The following is a 27,922-nucleotide window of genomic DNA, read 5'->3' as shown; positions in this document are numbered from 1 at the left end:
ATATCACAGAAATAGAATGAGTTTTATTATAGAGGAGATCACACTGCCTATAATATTTTTCCCTATTTGGAAGTCCTGTCCTCTGTTTTTCTAAACTAAAGCACAGATATATCTATTTCCCGTTAGTTGTTTGTGACATTTCTTGCCAACTCATTAAAACATGAGAGGGATGCATGTCTGGCAGATGGCGGACCCTTAAGGTGGACTTTCTTTATCAAACGCAAACATTTGAATTCCCAAACCATGAAATGCAAGTCGACTTTAACTCTCATTAGAGTACACTTGCAAAGTTAACGAATTTGTGTTAACGTGATCAAACTCATCATAATTGATCAATCTGCAAGTTGCGATGTTGGCCCTTCCTTAAAATTGGGCGGTTGGGAGGCGACTGACGCCTAGAGTGCTATATAAAGAGCGCATTACGGCCGCCGTGGATAAACCATTTTTCTCAGCATTAAGGTTAACCTGAAGGCGATTTGAAAACTATTTACGCGACCAGTTATCTTCACCAGGTAAGAATGGATTGCTTATGACGTTCATGCAGGTGAATATATCAAATTTCGGGTGTTTTCATTAGCCATATCCCACACAGATACTATGTAATCATTGGATTGTTCAGTGATTTAACTTCAGTCCCTATTTCAACCGTTTGTACCCCACTAAAATCACTGAAAGTGTCGTTACATTTAACTAATCTGGTGACAATTTAGAAAATAGTTTATGGTATATTACCTTTTCTGTTTTCAGTTTGTGGTGTGCCTTAGCCCTTAGTCTGGTGCCTTCACTAGAATAAATCTGGACCGATCCTGTTAACGCACACGAATAGGACTACAAGCCTGCCATAGGCTACAATCTATACAATGTTGTCTACTGTAAAAATCAAACCAACGAACCATTGAATGAAGACGTTACTTACATTCGTTATCTAAATAAATTGTTTAGGTAGGTGGCAATTGCTTTAACATTTAACCCTCATATGCTCAATCTAAGCGATGTGAATGTAACCCCTTTCGCCGCCCTGGCTCAGAGTCCAGATATATTAGCCCATTTCTGTCATATATAACATCGTAATTTACATATCTGCACGCTTGGTCCTTGTTTAAAATTGAAGGGTGATGCAATGCTTCATCAAATTGCAATTTTATTAGACCATCGTTTGCGCATGTGCGTGACAGCTGTGTTCGAGAGCGTCAAACACGTGGTGTTTCATGGGTAAATTATGACTGACTGACAAACAATGTTGAGTAGTTATTTAGGATGAAAGGTGATTTGTAGAGCAGTCAGTCTCAATTTACATTTAAAGTCGTTGGCAGTGTCGAGCGCGGTCACAGACACTACTTACTCAGCAACACTCATCTATATTTTTACAAAGAATCTCAAGTGAACCAACGTCACAATGAGTAAGGACACTGAGGTAGACATGAAGGATGTGGAGCTCAATGATATGGACCAGGAGAAGCAGCCGATGACGGGCGGGGCAGCGAACGGGGATGCTGGTTCTCCCATCTGCACGGAGAAGAACGGCAGCGTTAGCGTGAAAATCCCGGAGGAGACCGAGACTAAATTTACCGGTTTATCCAAAGAGGAACTCCTCAGAGTCGCTGGAACACCAGGGTAAGAACTATTAAGATGTATGCAATAGACTAGTTTATTAAAAAATAGCTAATGGTTGTTCGTAATTTAAACATTTAGGGTATAATATTGCATTACTAAATATTCTTGGTCCCTTCATCACCTAAAGGTGGGTCCGGACAAGATGGGCCCTTCTGATTCTGTTCTGGCTGGGCTGGCTGGGGATGCTGGCTGGAGCTGTGGTCATCATTGTTCAAGCACCTCGCTGCAAAGACATTCCTGCCATGAACTGGTGGAATTATGGACCTCTGTACCAAATTGGAAATGTGCAAGCTTTCAGCGAGTCCCAGAATCTAAAGGGTAAGAGCCCCTGAAAGGGTTAGTGATGAAACCCAGTATGTTTCACCATGTGAAACTCACTAGTAGGTCACAGACAGTTCATATAATGTCGTTTGACTACATTGAACCACATGGTTACCCCACCCAATTGCAACTTGTAGCCTAAGGCTGGGTTTCCAAAGGCAGCCCAAGCCGACCATTTTGCCCAATTATTGCACGACAGATCAGAATTGGGCTGCCTGTGTAAATGGCTTGCGAGTCAAGTTCTGGGGACACTGAAATTGGGTTTTGGGTGGTAGTGTGTTGAAGGGCCAGAATGTGGCGAGACATGAGATTTGAAAATAGTCTGCTTTAGCTTCCAAGTGTGTGCCCATAGTATTCTCAGAATTGGGGTCACATATTTATTGTACGTGAACACGTTTACTACTTCCTTGACTCTGCTCCAACCAGCAGAATCCTCCCTCCAACACCCTAAGCTGACTGGTTTGGCATGTTTCTTGTTTGGGGGGTATTAAGGTGTCTTCATACTTCAGTTCGGCGGGCCGAAGTCTAACGAGTGTGCTCGCCTACTACTGAGCACACTCGTAGTAGTTGAGTGCTCGCTTTAAAAACAAGAAGTGCCAATCGTTCTATTTGAGATGCCGTTGCCAGTATACAGTTCCTCAACATAGCTTAGATTAATTCTGACTATCTCAAGAAATCTGTCATTAATTTTGACATTTCTGCAGAGGAGAGCTTAGTTGTGCAATTTTACATATAACCAAGATTGGTGCAGTATTTCTCAATGGAGAAAATGTGCATTAAAACGAGTTCTCTCATAGGACTATAGACTTTATTGAAGAATCCCTACAGTTGCCCAATCATGGGTGTAGACTTGGGCTCCCAAACTTAGGCTGGCCTTGAGGGGGGAAAAAAGTGTGGCCGAACAGCCGAAAAAACCCTTAATGACGTCCAAATCGTCATAATATATATACACTCTTCCGAACTGTTTTGGCTGGGAAGCATGCGGACACCTTTAGTCATATTCCAAGAACTAGACTACATGATGGCTGTCTGAAACAACTTGTTTTTGTTTGTGGGAGCGCAGCTACAATGCCAGTGGGTGGTTACACACTGAGAATGAACAGATTGTTTAACAAAGGATTTCAAGGATAAATGTTTATTTTTTTATCCAAATGTTGTACATTCAAGAAACAGATGTATGTCCACTTTCAATAAGCAGTTTTCTACTGTGTAACAGGTGTGGAGGACAAGATTGACCATCTGAGCCAGCTGAAGGTTAAAGGTCTGGTCATTGGGCCCATCCATGTTGCCCCCTTAGACAACCTTGTGAGCCTGAACTTTGAGGAGATCTCCTCTGACTTTGGCAATCTGGAACAGTTCAAAAGCCTCATTACAGCTGCACACAAGAAGAGTGAGTGATGTCCTTTCAATTGAAGTCTCTTGAAACTACTCATTGGTTTGGCAGTGGTCTGTGGTTCAGGTGGATTAACTCTCTCCCCTCTCTGACAGGCATCAATGTGATCCTGGATCTGACTCCCTACTATCTGGGAAGTGGACCATGGTTCACAAATGTTAGTGTCACAAATGTTGCTGAGAGACTCAAGGTAATAATTTTCAGTGTCTCTTCTCAGTGAACTCATTAAATCTACTCCGTCAGTCCCAATTGAATGTGAGTTCATCAATCTAATGTGTGAACGGTCTTTCCTCCCCAGTCTGCCCTGGTGTTCTGGCTGAACCAAGGTGTGGATGGGATCCAGCTGTCTGGTGTAGAGCTTGTGTCCAGTGTAGTTCCGTCTCTTTGGGCTGACATTCGAGCCATTGTCCAGAATGGGACTGAGGGAAAGAGGTGAGCACATGTCCACAATTATGTACATCACTCCCTTAGAACTCAACTGGGCATCTCAGTAAATTGTTATGCTTTGGAGCCACCTCATGGTTTAATGATGGTATTGTTTCATCACATTTTCATCCTCTACAAAATGGCTTTTGGCTAACTTGTGGTGTAAGCTGCACTGACTGCTACTTAAAGAGCTGATACTGTATTTTGCTTCTATTACAATGGGTACATTAGACTTGTGTGTGTGTGTGTGTGTGTGTGTATATAACATTAATTCCTTTCCTAATGTTGTCTTTTTGTTCAGGATTCTGATTGGAGTTACTGAGAAGACCTCTGCTGTTGGAGTCTCTGAACTGCTTAACTCCACTGGGGTGGACCTACTCCTATCCGGGGCACTTAGGTCTAAGAGCATGACCGCTATGGATCGTGCGCAGACTGTCCAGCAGCTGCTCTCTTCTCACAACCAGACCCAGCTGGCCTGGAACATTGGGGACAGGAAGGAGGGTCACCTGGCCACACTGGTGGGCCCAGACATGGTGAACTTCAACCAGATGCTCCTGCTCACACTGCCTGGAACCCCAGTGTTCAACTATGGGGATGAGATTGCCCTGGCTGATGCGGTGAGCAGGGGTTTTCCATAACTAATCTATCATAAAACAAATGGCAGCTTTAGCCTTGGCGAGATTCACACTTTAAAAAATAAATAAAAACTTGTCTATATTTGTATGGGAACCAAATGTATTGATTGTCTTTCTATAACAGGATACAAAATCCCCTAAGATGCTGTGGGATCTACTCGAAGATGAGACAAATAAAACTGCTAAGGTAAATAGGATGCTAATGACAATATTAATTAAACTGTTAGAAAGGCAAAGCAATTCAAATATTTTATTCCTGCCACCCTCAGGAGGAGAAAGAACAGAGGCTCTCCTGCCGTTCCTTCTTCAAGACTCTGAGTGAACTGCGTGGAAAAGAGCGTTCCCTGCAGCATGGGGACTACATTCCCCTCTTCAATTCAACCTCTGCCCTTGCTTACCTCCGCCAGTGGGACCAGAGTGGGCGCTATGTCGCTGCCTTCAACTGGGACAGCGACACAGTGACCCTTCAGCTGTCCCACCCTGACCTGCCTGCTCGGGCTGTGGTCCAGGTGAGCACAGACCAGGTCAACCTGGCCCCCGACAGTACTGTTGCACTCTCTGCGTTGGAGCTAGGCCCAGGCCAGGCTGTCCTGCTACAGTTCCCCTACATAGCCTAGAAAGAGGAGAGATCCCAGCACCATCTGTGTGGGCACTGATAAAGTTGTCGTCACTTATTTTTTTGTATTTACATTTTCTAGGGAATTCTGTTACTTTAATGGGAAAAGTCTGTCATTCAAATGGCCATAGCATTTTAGCATGCACTCATCAATATATTTTACCTGAACTCCTAGAACATAAACTGCTGTGAATTAGTCCTGTATTCTAGAATACTGTGTTGGTCAGACCTACAAACACCTGTACACATCGCAAGCACCAGTTAACACTTCTGCAACTATCGGTCTTTCTTGCTGTTACTGAAAATACATTCCAGACCATGAAATGCAATGTTTGAATTTATCATTTTAAAAGTGTATTTTATTGGCTTTTTTTTTTAAAGTTGTCTTTTCAGGCCATGGTTGGCCTCTTACTGAAATGTTAAATGTTTCTTACATGTTTCAAGAATGATCAATTATCTGATGTTGATTGCTTTGGCAGCAGAAGGTGTAAAACACATGAAAGGTGGAGGGGCTTAACCTCTTTCCTCCTAAATTAAATTGTCATGATATAAAATGAGGGGGAAATAAACAACTGAATACAACCTTTACTAGTCTGTTTTTTATTTAGGCTAGTGTGTGCTTCCAATGGTGTGGGGAAATCTAAACCTGAGGTTAAACATTAAAGCTAGCCCTCTGCACTTGAACAGCTCTTATTGGTATCAGGTGGCCCTTAAAGGCCTACATTTAAACACGGTACATGCAGGGAGCTCTCTCAACTGACAATTTTGACACTAATTAAACATTTATCTACCAACGCTGCTTTTGACAGACAGTGACTGCTCCTGTTTGCACCCACAGAAGTTGGTCAAGAGCTAGTGATTGAGTACTGAACTAATACAAGCATTTGAGTGTTAATCTATAATAAAAATGCATACTTGTTGATTAGCTGGGACTGGGGGGGTGCAATCAATTATGTACACACCATTGGCCTAGTTTGTATTAGAAAGGTGGGGAAGATTATCCATTGTGCACTCATGAAATGGTTCTAAATTTAGCTGCTTGACACTGTTCACAAGGTCCCAAAACCCTACACTATATACTAGTGTGGTTTGTGTATAAACTACTAAACCGCTATCACACACTTAGACTTGGCAAACTACCCCTTACTTGGGTTTTAATGGTACACACTTAGAATACTGAAAAGCATGCTTTTGAATGGATGTCTGATCTAATCACTACACCGATCTCATGGTTGTAGTTGTCATGTGAGATGAGTAATGGGGGGGGGGGAATGCATCAGTCTGAGGGTTATGAAAATGGAGCCTTGTTACTAACACCAGATCTGCTGAACAAAAATTTCAGCAGAGAGATGAGAAGACCTTGATGCTGAAAGCAACAATTGCATCTTAAATTTTTTTTATTTTTATGAAGGCTTTTTCTTCCTTTCTGATTTTCTGTGTCAGGTAGTCCTGAGGGTGCTAGCATTCAACCTTGATGTAGTGCTCCCCTTGAGATGTTCTTGTCTGTTTTCTATTATGTCATGATTTGTGTGGACTCCAGGAAGAGGAGCTGCTTCTTCTCACAACAGCTAATGAGGATTCTAAAATACCAATACCTTCCAGGAATTGCAATGGGGTGTATAGCTCTTATCTTTCTCAAACTCTTAATTGGGGTCACATCTGTTCTATGTTGAGTTGGACTTCAAAATGTACTGTCTCAGATTGTTATCAAGAGCATTTTCATTGTTCTCTAGTCTAGACATGCACCGTTTAGGGCCTACAGGTTTTCTAACCCTAAACAGGGCCCTTCTACTATAGCAAAGATTTCATCTGACTCTAAAGGGCTTCTTTGATAAAATCCCGAACTATCCCTTTAAGATTGGAACAGCCTTTACACACACTCTGGGAAGACTTCTGGGGCCTGTTGCACAAAAGTAGAATTAAGACATCCGGGATAAATGACTCAGCTGAGCTCAATGAAGCCAAAACATGTGCGTCCAGGCTTAATTGGTTGCACAAAGACCAAGCCAGGATGAGCAGACACGGATTCATTAAGCCAGGTGAAACCAATCCTGGATAGGTGCGCGCTCACGGCTCACTCAAATAGACCCCGCCACAGATCACAGATTAACTGATTTACCATGGCAACTAGAGCCGCGTACTTTTCCCCGTCGGAAGCACAAATCCTCATGGAGGCATACGAGGAGGTAAAAGATATAATTAAGAAGAAAGGCAACACCGCCACAGTGATAAAGCAAAGAGAAAAAGCGTGGCAAAGTATTGCAGACCGCCTGAATGCGTAAGTAGTGCACAATTACACACTCACCGCTCCGCTGAAACATCACAATTACAATTCAAATATTTAATTCACATCCCCAAAAATGCAGTTGTACTGTAATTATGAAACGGTTAAATTTTTAATTGAAATGCACTGCAGATATGAGTGAAATTGTGTAAAGTAACTCCATCACACTGTATAAAGCTATGATAAATTTTTTGATATTTTTACTGAAAACAAGACAAAAATACCAAGTAATTTTTTGCAGTGTGACTCCATTAAATGTGTGTGTGTGTGTGTGTGTGTGTGTGTGTGTAGATTAAACAATAACGGGCCAAAACGGACATGGCAGCAGGTCAAAATCAAATACAAGAACATTCTGCAGAATTTGACTAATATTTAACAAAGCACAAGCATATATTGTACCCAGAAGGTGCCTGCTCACACATTGTCTGTACTGTTTTAGCAGTGAAAAAGAATACCCACAGACAAGGCACGGGTGGTGGGTCACCAAAGGCTGACCTTACCCCAGCAGAGGACATGGCCTTGGAGCTAAATAAAGGCAGGCCCGTCTTAGAGGGGATCCCTGGGGGAAAGAGACGAGCATAGGTTCCTCCCAAGATGCCACTCGCTTCATTCAAGGTATGTCCTTCCATCTCTACATGGGATACAACCACATTCATATTGAATCAATTTGGACTGTCTGACTTTGGTTTACCTATTGCCTTGCAGTGTCTGGCAGCACTGTGTTCCTGTTAGAGCCACCAGCACAAGCACCAGACGATGCTGATCCAGTGAGTACTCCATCAAAGGCATACTGTAGGCCTGGCATGTCTTGTCTACTAGCTTCAATATGAATCCGATTAAATGTGATAGGGTGAAGGCCCCAGTGCAGCAGCAACAGCACATGATGGAGACGATGATGAGGAGGAGACCATCTCTCTGGATTCCAGAAGGCATGAGGTATCATGTTAAGACTGTGAAAGTACTATTTACTCTACAATGGTGAGGAGTCCTCATCAAAATCAAAAATTCTAATTTATTTTACAGGACCCAGATGCTATACAGTGGGAAAACCAGCCTGGCAACATAGTGCGTATTAATAAAAGGACACCACATCCTGCCAAATTCCAGCTGCGCTAATTGTATTGTGTTCACAGAGCTCACAAGCTATCAGAAAGTTGTATGGCAACCACCTCCGGCGCCAAATAGAACTGGCAGACATAGACATTCAGTACAAGAAGAAAAAGATGGAAAATCTTGCACTGGAGTCCGAAATAAAAAAGAGGACAATTAGGAAACTGGACCTTGAAATAAAAAAAAATTGAGAGGGAGGTGAGATATGCCTTCAATGTACACTGTATGCTAACTGTAACACAAATGTATTAATCATTATTTTTCTTTCCTCCCCCAGCTCCAAGAAGATGACACAGCTCAAAATAAAAATTAGGTATATTCTCGTAAAGTCAAGTGAGCCATGACATATGGCAAATGGGATATACATATGAGCTCTTATTGTGAGCACACAGGACGGTGGCATCTTTCTAAGGTTTTTTTATTTTCCCAGCAATCAGTACAACCAAGTCATCGTTATAAGGCATCGCCTCTTTTGCCCACCCCCCAGCACCAGGTGTGGCCACTAGCCTATATGAAGGCCCAAAATTGTGTGTTCCTTTCTGCTCTGACAATGGCATGCCCATTCGTGCGAGATGTGGTGGATGAAGAAGCACTTGTGCTGAGGAGAGCCTTCAGGCGAGAAAGGGTCTTCAGGGACCGGTTGGACCCACTGGCCTTCCCTGATGACCATCTATATGAAAGATACAGGTTTTCTGCAGATGGCATCAGGTATCTATGCAGACTACTGGGTCCCAGGATTAAGCACCGCACTGCACGGAGCCATGCACTGAGTGTGGAGCAAATGGTTTGTGTGGCCTTGCGCTTTTTTGCTAGTGGAGCCTTCCTGTACTCAGGTGGGGGATGCAGAACAGCTGAACAAGGCCACAATTTGCCGCACAATAAGGAGTGTGTGTCTGGCTATCAAAGCATTAGCAGATGTCTTCATCTCCTTCCCTGGCCACAGAAGACTCTGTGACATCAAAGAGGAGTTTTATAGGATTGCAGGTAAGAGGATCTACAAATTACAGGACAACTGTTAACACATAGTAGTATACTCATTACTTTGTGTGACAGGTTTCCCCAATGTCATTGGTACAGTGGACTGCACACACATAAGGATAAAAGCCCCCTCAGGTGCCCATGAGGCCGATTTTGTGAATAGGAAATCCTTTCACAGCATTAATGTTCAGGTGAGCATAACTTTTTGATATTGTCCATTGACGAACACTCTGCATTGCCAGTGATGTGCATTGATTGGTGTAATATTCCTCATCTTATGATTTCAGATGGTCTGCAATGCTGACTGTGTGATCAGCAATGTTGTGGCAAAATGGCCTGGCTCAGTCCATGACTCCAGAATCTTTTGGGCCTCTGAAATCTATCAGTGCCTATCACAAGGTAAGCCACACAACCCCTATTTATAACCATCATGGCTGTGTCAAGAATATCACTGTGTTTATGAGGTAGTAATGATGAGATTGTGTTGACAGGTGAATTCTCTGGTGTGTTGCTGGGAGACAGGGGGTATGGCTGCCAGCCTTTTCTCCTGACACCTTTCACAGACCCCCAGGAAGCACAGCAGGCCTACAACCATGCCCATGCCAGGACCAGGGCCAGAGTTGAAATGACCTTTGGCCTCCTGAAGGCACGCTTTCACTGCCTTCACAAATTAAGGGTCAGCCCTGTTAGGGCATGTGATATTACTGTGGCTTGTGCTGTCCTCCACAGTGTGGCCTGCCTGAGGAAGGAGAGGGCCCCCAGAGTGCCACCAGCCATGGACTGGGACAATCCGGCAATCTTCCCTGATGACGACAGTGGTCGGCTGCTGAGGGACCAATATGTGTTGAATTATTTTAGTTAGTATGTGTGCTTTCAATTTTGGTTAAATATGTCCTGCGGTGGCAGTGGAATTTGGGGTTTTTTGGGTTCGTTTTTTGACGAATTTGGCCTCTTATGATGTTTGTGCGGTATACTGTGTGTAATACAAGGCTGCAGGGAGGCTACTGCATCCATTCATTTGTCTGTTCAGTTGATGTGTATGGATTTGTCCTGCATTTATTTTAGTGTGCAGACATGCAGGGTGTGTTATATACAGACCTTTGAATGTGTATGTATCATTTTGTATAATATGCTTGGATTCTGTGCTTTCCATCTTGTAGAGTCACTGTGACTTCAGTTTGAAAGGAGCTGATGGTTTACCTGCTTTGTTTTGTCCTTATTCAATAAAGGAACATAATGTTACACATTGTGTTTTTATATTCATATGGAATGTGTATTTGTTTATATGACAGAGTACTAGGGCCACACTGAAGAAAAAGGATAAAGTCATACATTTATGAGGCTGGTTCTTTCTGCAGAAAAGCTACATATTGTTTTTACAGTTTTGATACTTATGACAATGTGATACTTAATATTCTGGCACATCAGCATGTCTTTGTTTATGAAACCATACTGAAGTACAATTTCACGAAATGCCCCACATCTGTCATTTTAACAACTGTCCTCCTTTAAAACAACTGGTTACAATATTATGACTTGTGTGTGTTTCCCCTCTGTGGCCCTAATATTCTATCATTTTATATATAGCCTTATAGTCTATGGGAAACTGTAAATTATCTAATGATAGCAACATCATCTAAAAATCATTTTTTATCCAAAATCATTGAAATTAATGATCACAAACGTTTAATAACAGTGGGTCTAGTTATATGTGATAACAATGTATAGTGAGCAGTGAAATAACTATTGGTTTCCATTTGTGGTGACTGCTGACTGACATTAGGGATGAGATTAAATAGATCCTGGAATTTAGCCTGGTCTGGAGCAGGCTAGCTCCACAGAATAAATCTCCATGGTAATTTATACCATAACATATCCTCCTGCCCCCTATCCATCTTTAGTGCAACCGGATTACGGATCAATTGAGCCAGGATCACCAAGATATCCTGGCTTAATCCCTTATCCTAGTTTTGTGCAACAGGCCCCTGGTCATCAATAGTTACCACCGCCACAAAGTCATAAACCCCGCCCATTTCTACTATTTATCGTAATGTGATTTTAAACCTTAACCACACTGCTAATCTTAAATTAAAACCAAAACGCAAGTTTTTGTTTTCAAGCATTTTTATGCTGTGGTAACTTGTGGAAACTCTCCCTGACGCATTGCAGGTGGCTGAAAACCAATCTAGTCCGGTTTACTGGGTCAGCTGATGTGCGCCGTTGATCTCTCTGTATAACGTCCTGGGCTAGTTCATACAAAGACAGAATTTACATTTCCTAGAAATAGAGAATGAGCATTATGTAGTTGGTTTTCAAATACAAAAGTTTTCAACGATTGGATACTTTGAAACGCGACTTTTAAGTGAAGGATAAAATTGATAATAGTCCACGTTGCAGATAAATCAAAATTGTGCCGCTCGAGCTTTAAAATAAATAAATATACTATATTATATATATCTATATTCGGTGCGCGGACACCATAGTTGCTAGGGAGTGCAGTGTCCTGTTTAAAATCTAAACCATAGCGGATTGATACACAATTTGAAGCGGCAAAGAGCGCGTAGGACTGTAGTACACTTGATTATCATATTTATCAAGTCGTTGTTAGGTACAGTAGGTAAGATCAAATCAACATATCAAAATGGTAAGTTCCCTTTGCTGTAATTTTTAAAAATTAAATACACATTTTGGATGAATATAATTGGTGTTTAGCCAGGTATAGTACTAGAGCAATCTAGCTAACTGGCTAGCAAGCTACACTACATGGCTAGATAATGTGTTGGCTTGGTTGCTTTCTAACTGTGCGATTGATTAGCTAGTTAGCTAAGCACAGCAGACTGTTGGTTACTCACAACATTATGATGATGGCTAACGAGATCCAGTAACGTTAATTACATGTTATGAATGTGGTAACTAGTTATTTCTGCGTCAAATTCAGTCGTTAATAAGGCTGTTAGTTGTGTCCTACACAGACAGCCAGTTCCGCTACGACGAGGAAGCGAACTACTATAACGTTAGCTAAAGTTAGTATGGCTGTTTGTCAAAACTATCCACCTTGGCTTGGTGTCGCTGTCGTCTTTGTTCCACATTAACATTCGATAGTTTTCAAGGCTAGTTAATTTACATATACAGTCGCTAGTTAACTCGTTTTGTATAGTTAACTATTTTGGCTAGCCAGGTAGCTAACGTTAGCTAGCTGGAACTGAGAGCTGGTCATGGCTAGAAATAATTTGAAGTAAGCTAGATAAACGTCCAATGTGACTTTTCGTAACAAACTATGCAGGAGGATCTGTAAATTAAAGTAACAGGTTAGGATAATTAGATTAAGGTTAGGGTTAGCTAACTTATTTGTTTTAACGTTAATTTAATTAAAGCTGGATTGCTTCTAGACATGAACGTAGCATCTGGAATTTGTCGGTTAGCATTGTGTCTATTTAACAGTTCGGTTCCTCAAAGTGTTGTAAACTAACGTTAGCTTCAATGTCTTCCGAACTTGGTGAAGCGACGTTACTATATATTGTTCTGGCTAATTTCAGTTCCAGTGGGATATCCCCTGATCCAATGTGTTGCTTTCTAGGCCACTGTGCGGCAGTCTGATCAAACATTGGGGCAAATATGGTGCAAGACGGACTCATTTTTAGACAGAACATCACTTGCTAGCACGCTAACTAGCTAATAATGCGATGTTGCAACTGAAGATGGACGTATAGACGACTGAAGTGCAAAAAAGGGGAATCCAAAATCAAAAGGTGTCATTAATGATATTGTTTATTGCTTTCAGGCAGATCAACTGACAGAGGAACAAATTGCTGGTAAAGTGGCTGTATTTGCTCAAACATTACCAAGGAGTTTATATGCTTTAGTCAGCATTATGGATGTGGAGAGTGACCTTCTACATTTTTTCATTCAGAGTTCAAAGAAGCCTTCTCACTGTTCGATAAAGATGGAGATGGCACCATCACCACCAAAGAGCTGGGCACAGTGATGCGCTCGCTGGGACAGAACCCCACAGAGGCCGAGCTGCAGGACATGATAAATGAGGTGGATGCTGATGGTGAGAGACTTAAAAATGCTCTCCATCTCTCCCCCTCAGATTAGGGTGTTGATAATGTCCTGATGCAGTATCTGATTGGGATGAAATACCTATTACATTGTAAAAAGAAAATAAAAAAACACTTGTTCCTGTGACAGCATTTTTCTGTCATCCACAGGAAATGGAACCATTGACTTCCCTGAGTTCCTGACCATGATGGCGAGGAAGATGAAGGACACTGACAGTGAGGAGGAAATCAGAGAAGCTTTCAGAGTCTTTGACAAGGTCAGCTAAACTGAGGAATGGAAGACTTTTCGATTATCTTAACGTGGCAAGTCATAGTAGTGCAAATACTAACCAATGGGTTTCATCACTCCCAATAGCTCTGTCTGAAACCTCTCCAGAGTTTCAAAATAAATAATTATTTGACATTTAAAATTCAGAAATTGCTCAGTAATAAGATCTGCATGTTAGTTAACACTAAATTCAAACCCAAAAGATGAATTGATTTCTTGTTGCAGGACGGTAACGGCTATATCAGTGCTGCAGAGCTGCGTCACGTTATGACAAACCTTGGTGAGAAACTGACAGACGAGGAGGTGGATGAGATGATCCGGGAGGCTGATATCGATGGAGATGGACAGGTTAACTACGAAGGTCAGTTTTCCCGTCTTCTCTCTATCTAGTTTTACATTTACGTTAACCTGAACAACATTGTATATTAGTCAGACAATTTAATTGTCCATTCACAAGCCAAGAAAGTACAAAACGAATGCTGTCACCCAATTTAAGCCATTCAACAACATGCATTCTAGCATGCTTTGCTTTGTCGTCATAGCAATATATAAAGCAGGTTGTTTTAGGTATTAGTGCTGCAGTTAGACAATGTTGTTCTCATTCCTCTGTTTGGGCAAGATGATGTGGCTGAGTCAATTGTTACTGTAAAAAGGAACATTTATTTTTGACTAACACATCCCCTTTGATCATATCAGTGTTGGTAATCCTTCTGTTAGACAGGCGTTGCTCTGCTACTTATAAGTCCTAGTGTCCATTTTGTGTCTGTTAAAACCATCTGTTTAATGGTTTTAAAAGGCAACAATTGACAAATGTCACTGCAAATTTATATTGCAATAATTAAATGTTTGGAGAATGGCTCCATATTATGAAGTGTGTGCACAGATGGAACAAACTGTCGGGCCATGCTCATGAAAAGGTAAAACATTGAAGAATGTAATGAATGGCACACAGCTGCAGAAATACATTTGATCTTCACATCAAGATATCGAAGTGTACACAGCCTTGCTCTCAACCACCACTTGAGGCATGGATAACAGAATACAGCTCTGATGAAAAATTAAACATGGCATTATACCACAATTATTTGTGATACTAATGAACAGCCCCTTCAAAAACTTGCACATCAATTTGCAGTCTAGATTCCGTTAGCTCGTGGTTGTGGAGATGGCTCCCAAATATTTGTCATAAAATAAGCTTTAAATCGCTGTCTCGAATATGGTCAGGCTCAATTCCTGTTGGGTATTGCATTTCTTCCGTGCTTGATATTTTGGAGGCACATTAGGCCACATATTTGGGTTCAGCTGTTCTTTGGGTTCCTCTTGTGCCGTGTGTCGATCACTTGTCAGCTAAGACACAAGTGGTATCTTATAGAATGTGAAGAATGGAGAACCATTTGCCAATGCAATGTATGCCTGCCTGCCTCCAAATGTTGGTTCCAATCTTGTCTTTCAGAATTTGTGCAGATGATGACGGCAAAATAATACCGTAAACCCAAAAGAACCCTTCACCACCAGACCAAACAGTGGACAACACACTCACTGTCAACACTCGACTGTCCTCTTTTTTATTTATTTTTGCTTTGCATTTGGTTGCTTTCCCCCTTTGTCCATTTCGCTTGATTCAGGCTCATCTGCAAAATCTGTTTTCTTTCATTGTTCCTCTCTTATGCTCTTTTCTTTGACATTTTCTGTTTTCTCTCAAGTAAAATATTTACATAAACATATACTAAAATTGTCGAAACAAACATGTGAACAATTTCAAGCTAAAATATATACAGGAAGAGAAATGCATGCTGTGTTACTTTGGGAATATTTTTGTGCTACACTGCTTGCATTGTTTTTGTTTATTACATGGTCTATTCTCATGCCATTTACGGTTGTAGATATTTGCTAACTTTTAGAAGTGCAAAAGATTAACATGATGGGAGGTGACAGGATTTTAACAATAAAATAGACTAATGTACTTCCATGTGTGAATGCGCATGTTTTGGTTAATTTTTTTGATATGTACGTTTGGGTATAGCAGATATGGTTGTCCAAGGACTCCCCTGTGAAGTGCTGTATGCATATCTCCATTATGTCCTGACATTAAACATTTTGAAAATGTTCTTATGCTAGAGCAGGGGTGTGTTGCAAAATGTTTTTGATTAAACTCCGAACAGAACATCTTGTGTTTTGGTTCATTAATGTTAATTGGTTTCCCTAATGAAAGCCTCTGGTCTTTCTGTTCAACACCACCACAGTCTCGTTTGAAATGATTTATGCTATTTTAACAATCAAGTAATGTTTTCATGTACATTTCACTTATGCGTAAAGATGTAAGGTATTACAATTTTTTTAATGGTTATGACAAGTGGCAATGAACTTCAAACTTGCTCTGAACAACTTTATGTACTATTAGGATATTCATTCCCCAAGCAAATGCCACTCGCCTTGTAACTGTGGTTTTAAAGGAACCTTGTACAAGAAAATACATTTCCCCATCTACTATTTTTGAAAATGTTTTCTGTGGAAGGGTGAATACAAGTTGAGTCTGCTGATTGTGGTTTTGTACTGAACTTGTGTGTATGTGATTGAAGTCGTGGTCTGTGTTGTCGCTGTCCTACCTATCTGATCATGCCATATTGCATATTTAACTTGACAACCTTTCATGTTATCCATATTTTAGTTTCCCCCTCCCATTCCTAAGTTTACCGAAGTAGACTTGAGGCTGTAATCACTGCCAAAGGTGCTTCAACAAAGTACTGAGTAAAGGGTGTGAGTACTTTTGTAAATGTGATATTTCTGTTAAGTACATCACAAAGTGAGTACACCCCTCAACACTGAAGAAATTACACTTCGCTACAATGTAAAGTAGTGAATGTTCAGCTTGTATAACAGTGTAAATTTGCTGTCCCCTCAAAATAACTCAACACACAGCCATTAATGTCTAAACCGCTGGCAACAAAAGTGAGTACACCCCTAAGTGAAGATCTCAAAATTGGGCCCAAAGTGTCAATATTTTGTGTGGCCACCATAATTTTCCAGCACTGCCTTAACCTTCTTGGGCATGGAGTTCACCAGAGCTTCACAGGTTGCCACTGGAGTCATCTTCCACTCCTCCATGACTACATCACGGAGCTGGTGGATGTTTGAGACCTTGCACTCCTCCATGACTACATCACGGAGCTGGTGGATGTTTGAGACCTTGCACTCCTCCATGACTACATCACGGAGCTGGTGGATGTTTGAGACCTTGCACTCCTCCACCTTCCGTTTCAGGATGCAGATGCGCAATAGGGCTTAGGTCTGGGGGCATGCTTGGCCAGTCCATCACATTTACCCTCAGCTTCTTTAGCAAGGCAGTGATCATTTTGGAGGTGTGTTTGGGGTCGTTATTATGTTGGAATACTGCCCTGCGGCCCAGTCTCCGAAGGGAAGGGATCATGCTCTGCTTCAGTATGTCACAGGCGGACTGCAATAGCATCGAATAGTCCCCGCGATATGCAACTGTTCAGGGAAGTCAGGAACCAATACACGCAGTCAGTCAGGAAAGCTAAGGCCAGCTTCTTCAGGCAGAAGTTTGCATCCTGTAGCTCCAACTCCAAAAAGTTCTGGGACACTGAAGTCCATGGAGAACAAGAGCACCTCCTCCCAGCTGCCCACTGCACTGAGGCTAGGTAACACGGTCACCACCGATAAATCCATGATTATCGAAAACTTCAACAAGCATTTCTCAACGGCTGGCCATGCCTTCCGCCTGGCTACTCCAACCTCGGCCAACAGCTCCGCCCCCACCGCAGCTTCTCGCCCAAGCCCTTCCAGGTTCTCCTTTACCCAAATCCAGATAGCAGGTGTTCTGAAAGAGCTGCAAAACCTGGACCCGTACAAATCAGCTGGGCTTGACAATCTGGACCCTCTATTTCTGAAACTATCCGCCGCCATTGTCGCAACCCCTATTACCAGCCTGTTCAACCTCTCTTTCATATCGTCTGAGATCCCCAAGGATTGGAAAGCTGCCGCAGTCATCCCCCTCTTCAAAGGGGGAGACACCCTGGACCCAAACTGTTACAGACCCCTATCCATCCTGCCCTGCCTATCTAAGGTCTTCGAAAGCCAAGTCAACAAACAGGTCACTGACCATCTCGAATCCCACCGTACCTTCTCCGCTGTGCAATCTGGTTTCCGAGCCGGTCACGGGTGCACCTCAGCCACACTCAAGGTACTAAACGATATCATAACCACCATCGATAAAAGACAGTACTGTGCAGCCGTCTTCATCGACCTTGCCAAGGCTTTCGACTCTGTCAATCACCATATTCTTATCGGCAGACTCAGTAGCCTCGGTTTTTCGGATGACTGCCTTGCCTGGTTCACCAATTACTTTGCAGACAGAGTTCAGTGTGTCAAATCGGAGGGCATGCTGTCCGGTCCTCTGGCAGTCTCTATGGGGGTGCCACAGGGTTCAATTCTCGGGCCGACTCTTTTCTCTGTATATATCAATGATGTTGCTCTTGCTGCAGGCGATTCCCCGATCCACCTCTACGCAGACGACACCATTCTATATACTTCCGGCCCGTCCTTGGACACTGTGCTATCTAACCTCCAAACGAGCTTCAATGCCATACAACACTCCTTCCGTGGCCTCCAACTGCTCTTAAATGCCAGTAAAACCAAATGCATGCTTTTCAACCGATCGCTGCCTGCACCCGCATGCCCGACGAGCATCACCACCCTGGATGGTTCCGACCTTGAATATGTGGACACCTATAAGTACCTAGGTGTCTGGCTAGACTGTAAACTCTCCTTCCAGACTCATATCAAACATCTCCAATCGAAAATCAAATCAAGAGTCGCCTTTCTATTCCGCAACAAAGCCTCCTTCACTCACGCCGCCAAACTTACCCTAGTAAAACTGACTATCCTACCGATCCTCGACTTCGGCGATGTCATCTACAAAATTGCCTCCAACACTCTACTCAGCAAACTGGATGCAGTTTATCACAGTGCCATCCGTTTTGTCACTAAAGCACCTTATACCACCCACCACTGCGACTTGTATGCTCTAGTCGGCTGGCCCTCGCTACATATTCGTCGCCAGACCCACTGGCTCCAGGTCATCTACAAGTCCATGCTAGGTAAAGCTCCGCCTTATCTCAGTTCACTGGTCACGATGGCAACACCCATCCGTAGCACGCGCTCCAGCAGGTGTATCTCACTGATCATCCCTAAAGCCAACACCTCATTTGGCCGCCTTTCGTTCCAGTACTCTGCTGCCTGTGACTGGAACGAATTGCAAAAATCCCTGAAGTTGGAGACTTATCTCCCTCACCAACTTCAAACATCTGCTCTCTGAGCAGCTAACCGATCGCTGCAGCTGTACATAGTCTATTGGTAAATAGCCCACCCATTTTCAACTACCTCATCCCCATACTGTTTTTATTTATTTACTTTTCTGCTCTTTTGCACACCAATATCTCTACCTGTACATGACCATCTGATCATTTATCACTCCAGTGCTAATCTGCAAAATTGTAATTATTCGCCTACCTCCTCATGCCTTTTGCACACAATGTATATAGACTCCCCTTTTTTTGTACTGTGTTATTGACTTGTTAATTGTTTACTCCATGTGCAACTCTGTGTTGTCTGTTCACACTGCTAAGCTTTATCTTGGCCAGGTCGCAGTTGCAAATGAGAACTTGTTCTCAACTAGCCTACCTGGTTAAATAAAGGTGAAATAAAAAAAATTGTTGGCATTCATGGTTCCCTCAATGAACTGTAGCTTCCCAGTGCCGTTAGCACTCATGCAGCCCCAGACCATGACACTCCCACCACCATGCTTGACTGTAGGCAAGACACTTGTCTTTGTACTCCTCACCTGGTTGCCGCCACACACGCTTGACACCATCTGAACCAAATAAGTTTATATTGGTCTCATCAGACCACAGGACATGGTTCCAGTAATCCATGTCCTTAGTCTGCTTGTCTTCAGCAAACTGTTTGCGGGATTTCTTGTGCATCATGTTTAGAATAGGCTTCCTTCTGGGACGACAGCCATGCAGACCGATTTGATGCAGTGTACCGCGTATGGTCTGAGCACTGACAGGCTGACCCCCCCCACCCCTTCAACCTCTGCAGCAATGCTGGCAGCACTCATAAGTCTATTTCCCAAAGACAACCTCTGGATATGACGCTGAGCACGTGAACTCAACTTCTTTGGTCGACCATGGCGAGGCCTGTTCTGAGTGGAACCTGTCCAGTTAAACCGCTGTATGGTCTTGGCCACCGTGCTGCAGCTCAGTTTCAGGGTCTTGGCAATCTTCATATAGCCCAGGCGATCTTTATGTAGAGCAACAATTCTTTATTTCAGATCCTCAGAGAGTTCTTTGCCATGAAGTGCCATGTTGAACTTCCAGTGACCAGTCAGTATGAGGGAGTGTGGGAGCGATGACACCAAATTTAACACACCTGCTCCCCATTCACACCTGAGACCTTGTAACACTAACGAGTCACATGACACTGGGGAGGGAAAATGGCTAATTGGGCCCAATTTTGACATTTTCACTTAGGGGTGTACTCACTTTTGTTGCCAGCGATTTAGACATTAATGGCTGTGTGTTGAGTTATTTTGAGGGGACATCAAATTTACACTGTTATACAAGCTGTACACTCACTACTTTACATTGTAGCAAAGTGTCATTTCTTCAGTATTGTCACATGAAAAGATATACTCAAATATTTACAAAAATGTGAGGGGTGTACTCACTTTTGTGATACAATTTTTGCTTTGTCGTTGTTGGGTATTTGTAGATTGATGAAGGGGGGATAAACCCCATTTCAACCAGTTTAGAATAAGACTAACGTAACAATGTGGAAAAAGTCAAGTGTTGGGAATGCTTTCCAAATGCACTGTATACTCGTACTGTGCAATGAAAGCAAGTGTTTGACAATTCTATCAAGAATATGGACAGACAGTATTTGACCTTGTATCTCTATTCTGTCAAGTTTTAATATCGCAACATTTAGTTGCACATTTGCAAAATATCTTTAGTTGGTAATGTTGTGCAATAGTAGTGCATCTTGTGTTTATGGTCTGTACCGAGTTGAAAATCAATTATGTATGTCTATTGGCTAGGGGCGGAGGACACACACAGTATGCTAACCTGGTAGCTAGAGACTTTACAAATCCTAAGGATCTCTTCAATGCATAATGAATACCAGAACTATACAGTGCATTTGGAATGTATTCAGACCCCTTGGATTTTATCACATTTTGTTATGTTACAGCCTTGTTTTAATATTGATTACAAATTTTCCCCTCAATCTAAACACAATACCCCATAATGACTCCAAATTGAGCTCAGGTGCATCCTGTTTCCATTGATCATCCTTGATGATTCTACAACATGATTGGAGTCCACTTGTGGTAAATTAAATTGATTGGACATGATTTGGAAAGGCACACACTTGTCTATATAAGGTCCCACAGCTGACCGTGCATGTTAGCCAAAATCCAAGCCATGTGGTTGAAGGAATTGTCCTTCGAGCTCTGAGACAGGATTGTGTTGAGGGATAGATCTGGGGAAGGGCACCAAAAAATTTCTGCAGCATGGAAGGTCCCCAAGAACACAGTGGCCTCCATCATTCTTAAATGGAATAATGTTGGAGCCACCAAGACTCTTCCTAGAGCTGGATGCCTGGCCAAACTGAGTTATCAGAGGAGAAGGGCCAAGAACCTGATGGTCACTTACAGAGCTCTCTGTGGAGATGGTAGCACCTTCTAGATGGACAAACATCTCTGCAGCACTCCACAATCAAGCCTTTATGTTAGAGTGGCCAGACGGAAGCCACTCCTCAGTAAAATGCACATGACCACCTGCTTGGAGTTTGCCAAAAGGCACCTAAATACTCTAAGACAATGACAAACAAGATTCTCTGGTCTGATGAAACTAAGATTGAACTCTTCGGCCTGAATGCCAAGCGTCACTTCTGGTGGAGAACTGGCACCAGTCCTACGGTGAAGCATGGTGGTGGCAGCATCGTGCTGTGGGGATGTTTTTCAGTGGCAGGAGCTGGGAGACTAGCCAGGATCGAGGGGAAAGCAGCAGCTCTCACCATCCAACCTGGCTGAGATTGAGAAGATCTGCAGAGAAGAATGGAATAAACTCCCCAAATCAGGTGTGCCAAGCTTGTAGCTTCATACCCAAGAAGCCTCAAGTCTGTTATCGCCACAAAAGTTGCTTTAACAAAGTACTGAGTAAAGAGTCTGAATGCTTATGTAACTATGATATTTGCAAAAATAAAACACTGTGATTATGGGGTATTGTGTGAAGATTGATGGGGGGAAAATACTCATTAATCCATTTTAGAATACGGCTGTAATGTAACAAAATGTGAAGGCTTTTGAGTACTTTCTGAATGCACTGTACATATTTTTTTTAATGTAGAATGAATAACAGTGCAACGTTATAATTACTCAAAAAATGTCACCATTTGTGTTTCACGGTGCTGTGTAGTATTAACTGGCTGTTTCATGATAAACTCCTTGCACGATTCCTCTACCCCGTCAACCAATAGCTGAACAGGTGCGTGTGTGTGTGTATTGGTTGACGTTGGGTATTACCAATAGCACACATTAATTCCAAACATTAGCCAGTGGTGTAATCCTTAGTTCAAACAGTTGAAAAACGTTTCGTTTTGAAATTTAAAGGAGAATTTCTGTTTGACAAATTCAGGTAGGTCTCTCCCTGTTTCGTTTCGTTTGTGAAACGTTTTACAACAGAATCAGCGGAAAGAATACACCCTTGAAATTAAATTGACGTAAGGCAAAAGCTAACCAATAGCAGGTAACCAAGGGGTGGGCGAGTCGTCTGAATGGGTTTAAATGTCTTCTCTCAATAGACAGCTAGCTAGTCATTCTAACACCAGACTTTTTTCAGCCATCAAGGAGGACAGTTCGCTAGGGTGCAGAGAAAAATCATAAAAGCCACATGCACTGAGGTAGAACAGTTTACGCTGATTGAAGAGAAGAGCGAACTGCCAGCGACAGTCAAAAGCGCCACACCAACACCCATGCTATTGTCCGATAGCCACTGAACGTTAGCTGGGAGCCTCAGTGATTCACGCATTCTACTGTAGACTTGAGACCGTAAGGTAAATTATTTTATTTTTTTGCATTACACGTTTTGGAGAAAAATAGACCATTTGTGGGTTGTTTATGTTGCTTATCCCGTGGTAGTTGGCCAATATCCATCCATCATACTATGTTTTTACATGCAGGTCCAGAGCTGCTAGCTAGTTAACAGTTGGTTGGCTAGCTAGCGAGTTAGCTATGCCAGCTACTGTAGCCCTTTCTCATGGAAGTTAGTTGGCTGTGAGGTGGCTGCATACTAAGCACCGAGCAAAAGTGGACACTGCAGCCGACAACTCCCCCAAATGATGGTGACATTTCCACATAGCTAGCCATTTAGAATTATCCGCGACAATGCCCTTTTGGACTCCAGTAAAAACTAGTGATGTACATATTCGTTATCTTCTGACTGACAAATAATAAACCGAATGGACGTCAAACGTGAGAACATTGATTGAGATTGGTTTGTTTGCTCTTTCGATCAGTGAAGAACCTCGACTTTGGTGTTGCACCAAGCACTAGTGAATCGGTCAAGAGTTCAGTGGAACAGAAACTGTCTGGATAGTTCATTCATGTGCATGTTGTATCTGTGGGAATGTCTGGAAAGGATTCTCTTATAAAACCTAGTTTATAGCATGCAACAACGTGTAACTTTTGGACTCCTGTTGACTCATTCTGATATATAGACCTAGCAGTGTTATTAAATTATTGTCCTCGGAACCCATGAGGTGTGTAGAGAAGTCCGAGGTGCAGGCCAGACTCTTGGCTTGGGTATGCAGGACCAGTCTGAAGAACACTGCGGTGGCATAGCCTTTATTGTGCATTAGTGTCCCAACCATCTATTGTGACATTTCCTTATGGTTTCTACTTTTTTCATATCTTACCAACTGCTGTTCATGCATAATAAATCAGACTGTGATACTAGCTTTCTGGTATCCACTTAAGCAATAAGTCCTAGGGGGTGTGGTATATGGCCAATATACCAGGGATAAGGGCTGTTCTTATGCACAACGCAGCGTGCCTGCATACAGCCTTTGGCCGTGGCATATTGGCCGTATACCGCAACCCCCCCGAGATGCCTAATTGCTATTATAAACTGGTTACCAATGTAATGAGAACTGTAAAAAAAATGTTTTTGGCATACCTGTGGTATATGGTCTGATATACCACAGCTTTCAGCCATTCAGCATTCAGGGCTTTAACCACACAGTTTCTGATCTGAAATAAAGCACTGCAAACACTTGAAGTTTACTTACAAATCAGATTGTTGAACAAAATCACATTTGTACTAACTTTGCCGGTTGTCTGTGCGGTTTGTCTTTTTTCGGGTCAAAATTTGAGAAAATAGCCACAGCAATAGAATTACTTACCCAACTGTTTAGCTTGCTAGACTTGGTTTTTGAATGTCATGGTTACCGATGGCATTTAGGCCTAGGTTCAAGTTACCCTTGCCAGGCTTATAGCTTACTAAACACTTAGCTGGGAAAGAGACTACGTTCAAATATGGCATGCTCTTCGTGCTAGCCTTTTTGTTTTCCACCTACGGTGTATTTGCTTGTACTGTCTTAAGTTTGATTCCGGCTGATCAATCCCTTTAACAGAATACTTCGGGATTCTGGCAATGAAGCCCTTTCTCTATTTTCCCAGAGTCGGCTGACCTAGTGGATAACATTTTTATGTCTGGTAGTTAGCAACTTCAAACTAAACTTTCCTCATTGCCAAAATCTAGAAGTATCCCTTTAAAGGAGAATTTGACTTTGCATTTTGACATAAAAAAATCTGTATTTTGGATGTAAATTGCATGTTATATAGAGTCCACACACTTTTTTGCTATTTTACTTACATTTTGCTTGTTCTGCAGTGCCAAGGTGTGGATAAAACATGCACAAAAACACCTAAATATACATCCTTCTAGAAACCACAATGCTCTCAGTATAGTGATGCAGGTCTTGTAGATGTATGAAATTGTCATTCCGAGCGATATCTGCAATGTTATATTCCATTTTGTGCCATTCGAGTGATTTCCCCTATCCACTTGTGGTACTTCTCTGTGTAGCATGAGCACTCGGAAAAGTATGGCATGAGTCGCACAAAGTGGTATATAACGTTGCGGTTGAAGTTTGGAATCACACAATTTTAATATGTACAACATCTAAAGACCTGGATCACTACTGAGAGCGTTGCAGTTCTAAAATGAGATACTTGGGTGTTTTTGGAGCTTTTATTGTTTAATCCACTCCCTGGCACTGCAACATGTGCATAAGGAAGTCCATCGCTGTTTGGGGTACATTTTTCAAAACCAATCCCAAAAAATTGTGTGGACTATTTTATAACATGCCATTTACATCCAGAATGCAGATTTGGTAAAAAAGAAAGTGCACTTTTCCTATTTAATATAGCTGGATCTATGCAACATGTCAGTACTCCACTCAAGCTTATCTTTTGAGGTTTGAGAATGTCTCTAGTGCAAATATTGCTTAATTGAGCAGGAATTTTTGCAGAAATCTGTCCAGCTACCTTGCCGAAGGTAGGCTTCCTGCAACACTTCTATTAGGTCAGAAGTCCTTCTCATATGTTTAATGGTAGTCTACGACATTGACTCCTTTTACTACAATTGTAGTTACTGTGAAGATTATTGCGGGCAAATCGTGAAGAAAATACATTTCACCTACTCACCATGTTTCCAGAATCTAAAATGAATTGTTGAATGAAGGTGTTTGTTGTGAAGAGCATGCCAGATCTGTTCCAGATGAGTTGATAAAGTTGAGGCTTTGTTTCTTCAACACCGCTTCCATAGCTCATGTATGTTTAACTGCATGGTGGGGTTGTTTACCCAACAACAACCTCAACTTGCTACACTTGCACTCTGGTTATATTCAGTGCTATCAACACAAGTAGCATATGTCTTGGCTACTGTGTTCAGCATGTTTAGGATTCAGCCTCTAAATTGAATAAAACTAAACTTTTGTAATGATGGTAGTAAACAGGCTACCACTTTATTTTTCTTAGTTGGCTATCAGCCTACTGGTAACCATTTGCTATATGCCACATCAGTGTTTGTTGAACTGAGGGTTTTTATGTGTGTTCAGTCATCTGGTTTTAAGACCATTTAATTGCCCCAACATGTTCTAGTATGTCTGTGTGGTGGGAAAGACCAGCACAGAGACTAAGCCTGCCTACATGTAGACTGATTTTATGGAATATGTAAACCACCTTGTTCTGCCTGTCGTGGCCCATTTTCAAAGTCATCAGGTATTGATGGCCATATTGATGGCCATGTTTATAGGCCCATGTATTTATGAGTGACATATTTGCAATATTTGGGTAATGGTGGTAGTGAAGTCTCTGCATGTCACTATGGCCCTAGTCCTATGCTGTAGGTTGGTTTGTCACAGGGATTGACGTTACATTCTGAAAGGCACTTGCCCATCGGTTAGTTGGGAGCTTTAAAAAATAAATAATAATAATTGGTTGCCTGACGATTATGATCACTTGGTTGAAAAAGTAAACTAGCTATTTGCATACAGAAGTGCCATACAGCCTGCCTTTCACCTACACATGGGGAAGGAATTAGAAACTGAGAACCCAAATGCTAAGAATTCCAGTAAATCAGTAGAAATCTCAGAACAAGCTAAACTTGCTTGACTGCCATAAATTGTCTTTCACCTAATACAATCGGATCAACCAGGGTCATGTTTAGGCTACTGGAATTCTTTGCAGTTTGGTTGTTTTCAATGACCTGCCCAAATGGGGCAGGCTCAACTTGCGGGACTGCTCAATTTACTTTCCCCAGGCAATAGGGCAACACCTTAATATCAATCCCTGAAATCTCAATGAAAGTTCCCTGTGTAGTATTAACTCATTAGGTAGTCAACTTATTACAGTAGCCATCACGTTTTACAATGTGAGTGCTGGGCTATTTCTCTTGTCTAGAAAGAAGACACTTTAGGTGACAATGGAGAGGCTGTTCAACAAGGTCAGTCTGCTGATGTGAGGTCCTTGGTGCCAGACTTTCTCCAGAGCCCTCATTAAGCCATAAACACACCCTGTCAGCTTGAATACAGAACACAATGAAATACGTTTGCAGCTCATTTTTTGGGGGGAGAAATGGTTGACAGGTCAAATTACAGTAGAAGACAATGTACTAGGCTATATTACAATAAGCTGCCTTTTAACATCTCTCAAATGATTGGACCAGAGGAATGTCGTCAAGAATATCCTGTTTCATTTGGCCCACTTCCATTCATTCAGCCTCAGACTAGCCTCGTTTCTTCTTTTTTTGTGCCAACTCTGCTCCCTCTGCTCTTTCCTTTTGCTTTATTTTCAAGTCATTTCTATTCATGGGAACATAGTGAAGTCTTAGGTTCATTCACCTGCATTTATTGAGGATGTTATAAATAAAGGATTTCACGTGTTGTACACGTAATGTACTAGGTTAGGGTTAACATGGTTAGGGATTTCTTATCAATTATTTGGTTTTATTCCAATGCTAACATGAGTGCCATGAGAATTTCATAATAAATGGTATCATTTGTCCACATGGCAAAACAAATATTTGTTATCAAGGGGATCTGACATCAAAAGAGCATTCCTGCAAACTGCCCTTTTCTTTTTACCTTTGAACCTGTTATTGCAATGTGCGCTTGTGCAGTATTTTGTTTGGTTTGGTCCTAATCTGTTTACTTTTCAACATGCAGTGCAGGTATAGCTATAATGAAGTGCCCGTATGATACAGACTTCTTAATTTGATGTCCTATATTTGGGATCACAAAGTACTGAACGTGATATGGCTTATCAGTCTCTTGCTCCTGCCAACGCAGCAGTGGACGTGCCATTGCTGTTTATGCCAAACATTTTTAGTGTTAGGATTGAATTCTGGTGTATCAAACCATATCCACCTCTTAGTGCTGATCAGTTAGCCTGTTCATGTGACTACTACTTATACAGATGAGGTATTTCCAAATCTGTAGAACTGGTGGTCGGACCATGGACAACTGAGCTTTGTTATGCTGGAGTTACGAGAGGTCACTACGAGAGGTCACTAATGCTGCTGTATCGGCGGTATGATATTGTCACATCAACAGGCCAACACTTCGGATACTCT

The 27,922-nt window shown here is 42.0% G+C and overlaps 4 protein-coding genes across 4 annotated transcripts in view; all 4 read left to right on the top strand.

Moving 5' to 3' along the window:
• The first annotated feature begins 384 nt into the window (after positions 1 to 384).
• LOC135544316 (amino acid transporter heavy chain SLC3A2-like) lies at positions 385 to 5,587 on the top strand. The gene is made up of 9 exons (XM_064971831.1): positions 385 to 512; positions 1,373 to 1,614; positions 1,742 to 1,932; positions 3,152 to 3,325; positions 3,424 to 3,518; positions 3,627 to 3,760; positions 4,056 to 4,371; positions 4,514 to 4,576; positions 4,659 to 5,587. Exons 2-9 carry the CDS (start codon positions 1,397 to 1,399, stop codon positions 5,004 to 5,006), a joined length of 1,539 nt encoding a protein of 512 aa, XP_064827903.1. The 5' UTR covers positions 385 to 512; positions 1,373 to 1,396; the 3' UTR covers positions 5,007 to 5,587.
• A 3,284-nt stretch (positions 5,588 to 8,871) lies between these two features.
• LOC135543898 (putative nuclease HARBI1) lies at positions 8,872 to 9,757 on the top strand (the record flags this gene model as incomplete). The annotated part of the gene is made up of 4 exons (XM_064971210.1): positions 8,872 to 9,189; positions 9,233 to 9,383; positions 9,453 to 9,568; positions 9,665 to 9,757. Coding segments are annotated over exons 1-4 (639 nt in total), but the record flags the coding sequence as incomplete, so codon positions are not given.
• A 1,864-nt stretch (positions 9,758 to 11,621) lies between these two features.
• On the top strand, positions 11,622 to 15,870 carry LOC135544317 (calmodulin-1). The gene is made up of 6 exons (XM_064971832.1): positions 11,622 to 12,021; positions 13,159 to 13,189; positions 13,288 to 13,431; positions 13,589 to 13,695; positions 13,932 to 14,067; positions 15,160 to 15,870. Exons 1-6 carry the CDS (start codon positions 12,019 to 12,021, stop codon positions 15,186 to 15,188), a joined length of 450 nt encoding a protein of 149 aa, XP_064827904.1. The 5' UTR covers positions 11,622 to 12,018; the 3' UTR covers positions 15,189 to 15,870.
• A 6,665-nt stretch (positions 15,871 to 22,535) lies between these two features.
• LOC135544314 (pyruvate carboxylase, mitochondrial-like) overlaps positions 22,536 to 27,922 on the top strand; it is a 97,648-nt gene continuing 92,261 nt past the window's right edge. Inside the window, exon 1 of the mRNA XM_064971828.1 lies at positions 22,536 to 22,841. The gene's annotated coding sequence lies outside the window, so the exon portion shown is untranslated. The remainder of the gene's footprint in view (positions 22,842 to 27,922) is intronic.

Source organism: Oncorhynchus masou, chromosome 8 (genome assembly GCF_036934945.1).
Source record: "Oncorhynchus masou masou isolate Uvic2021 chromosome 8, UVic_Omas_1.1, whole genome shotgun sequence".
Lineage (NCBI taxonomy): Eukaryota > Metazoa > Chordata > Actinopteri > Salmoniformes > Salmonidae > Oncorhynchus > Oncorhynchus masou.
This window is presented reverse-complemented; position numbering and strand designations above follow the sequence as displayed.

What these genes read in the sequence shown, in the direction of transcription:
- LOC135544316 (XM_064971831.1), top strand. Translation starts at nt 1,397, where the DNA reads ATGAGTAAGGACACTGAGGTAGACATGAAGGATGTGGAGCTCAATGAT. An exon ending in AGAGTCGCTGGAACACCAGG is followed by an intron (nt 1,615 to 1,741) that starts GTAAGAACTATT and finishes CATCACCTAAAG; the next exon opens with GTGGGTCCGGACAAGATGGG. An exon ending in ATGTTGCTGAGAGACTCAAG is followed by an intron (nt 3,519 to 3,626) that starts GTAATAATTTTC and finishes TTTCCTCCCCAG; the next exon opens with TCTGCCCTGGTGTTCTGGCT.
- LOC135544317 (XM_064971832.1), top strand. An exon ending in GACAGAGGAACAAATTGCTG is followed by an intron (nt 13,190 to 13,287) that starts GTAAAGTGGCTG and finishes TTTTTCATTCAG; the next exon opens with AGTTCAAAGAAGCCTTCTCA. An exon ending in TGGACAGGTTAACTACGAAG is followed by an intron (nt 14,068 to 15,159) that starts GTCAGTTTTCCC and finishes CTTGTCTTTCAG; the next exon opens with AATTTGTGCAGATGATGACG.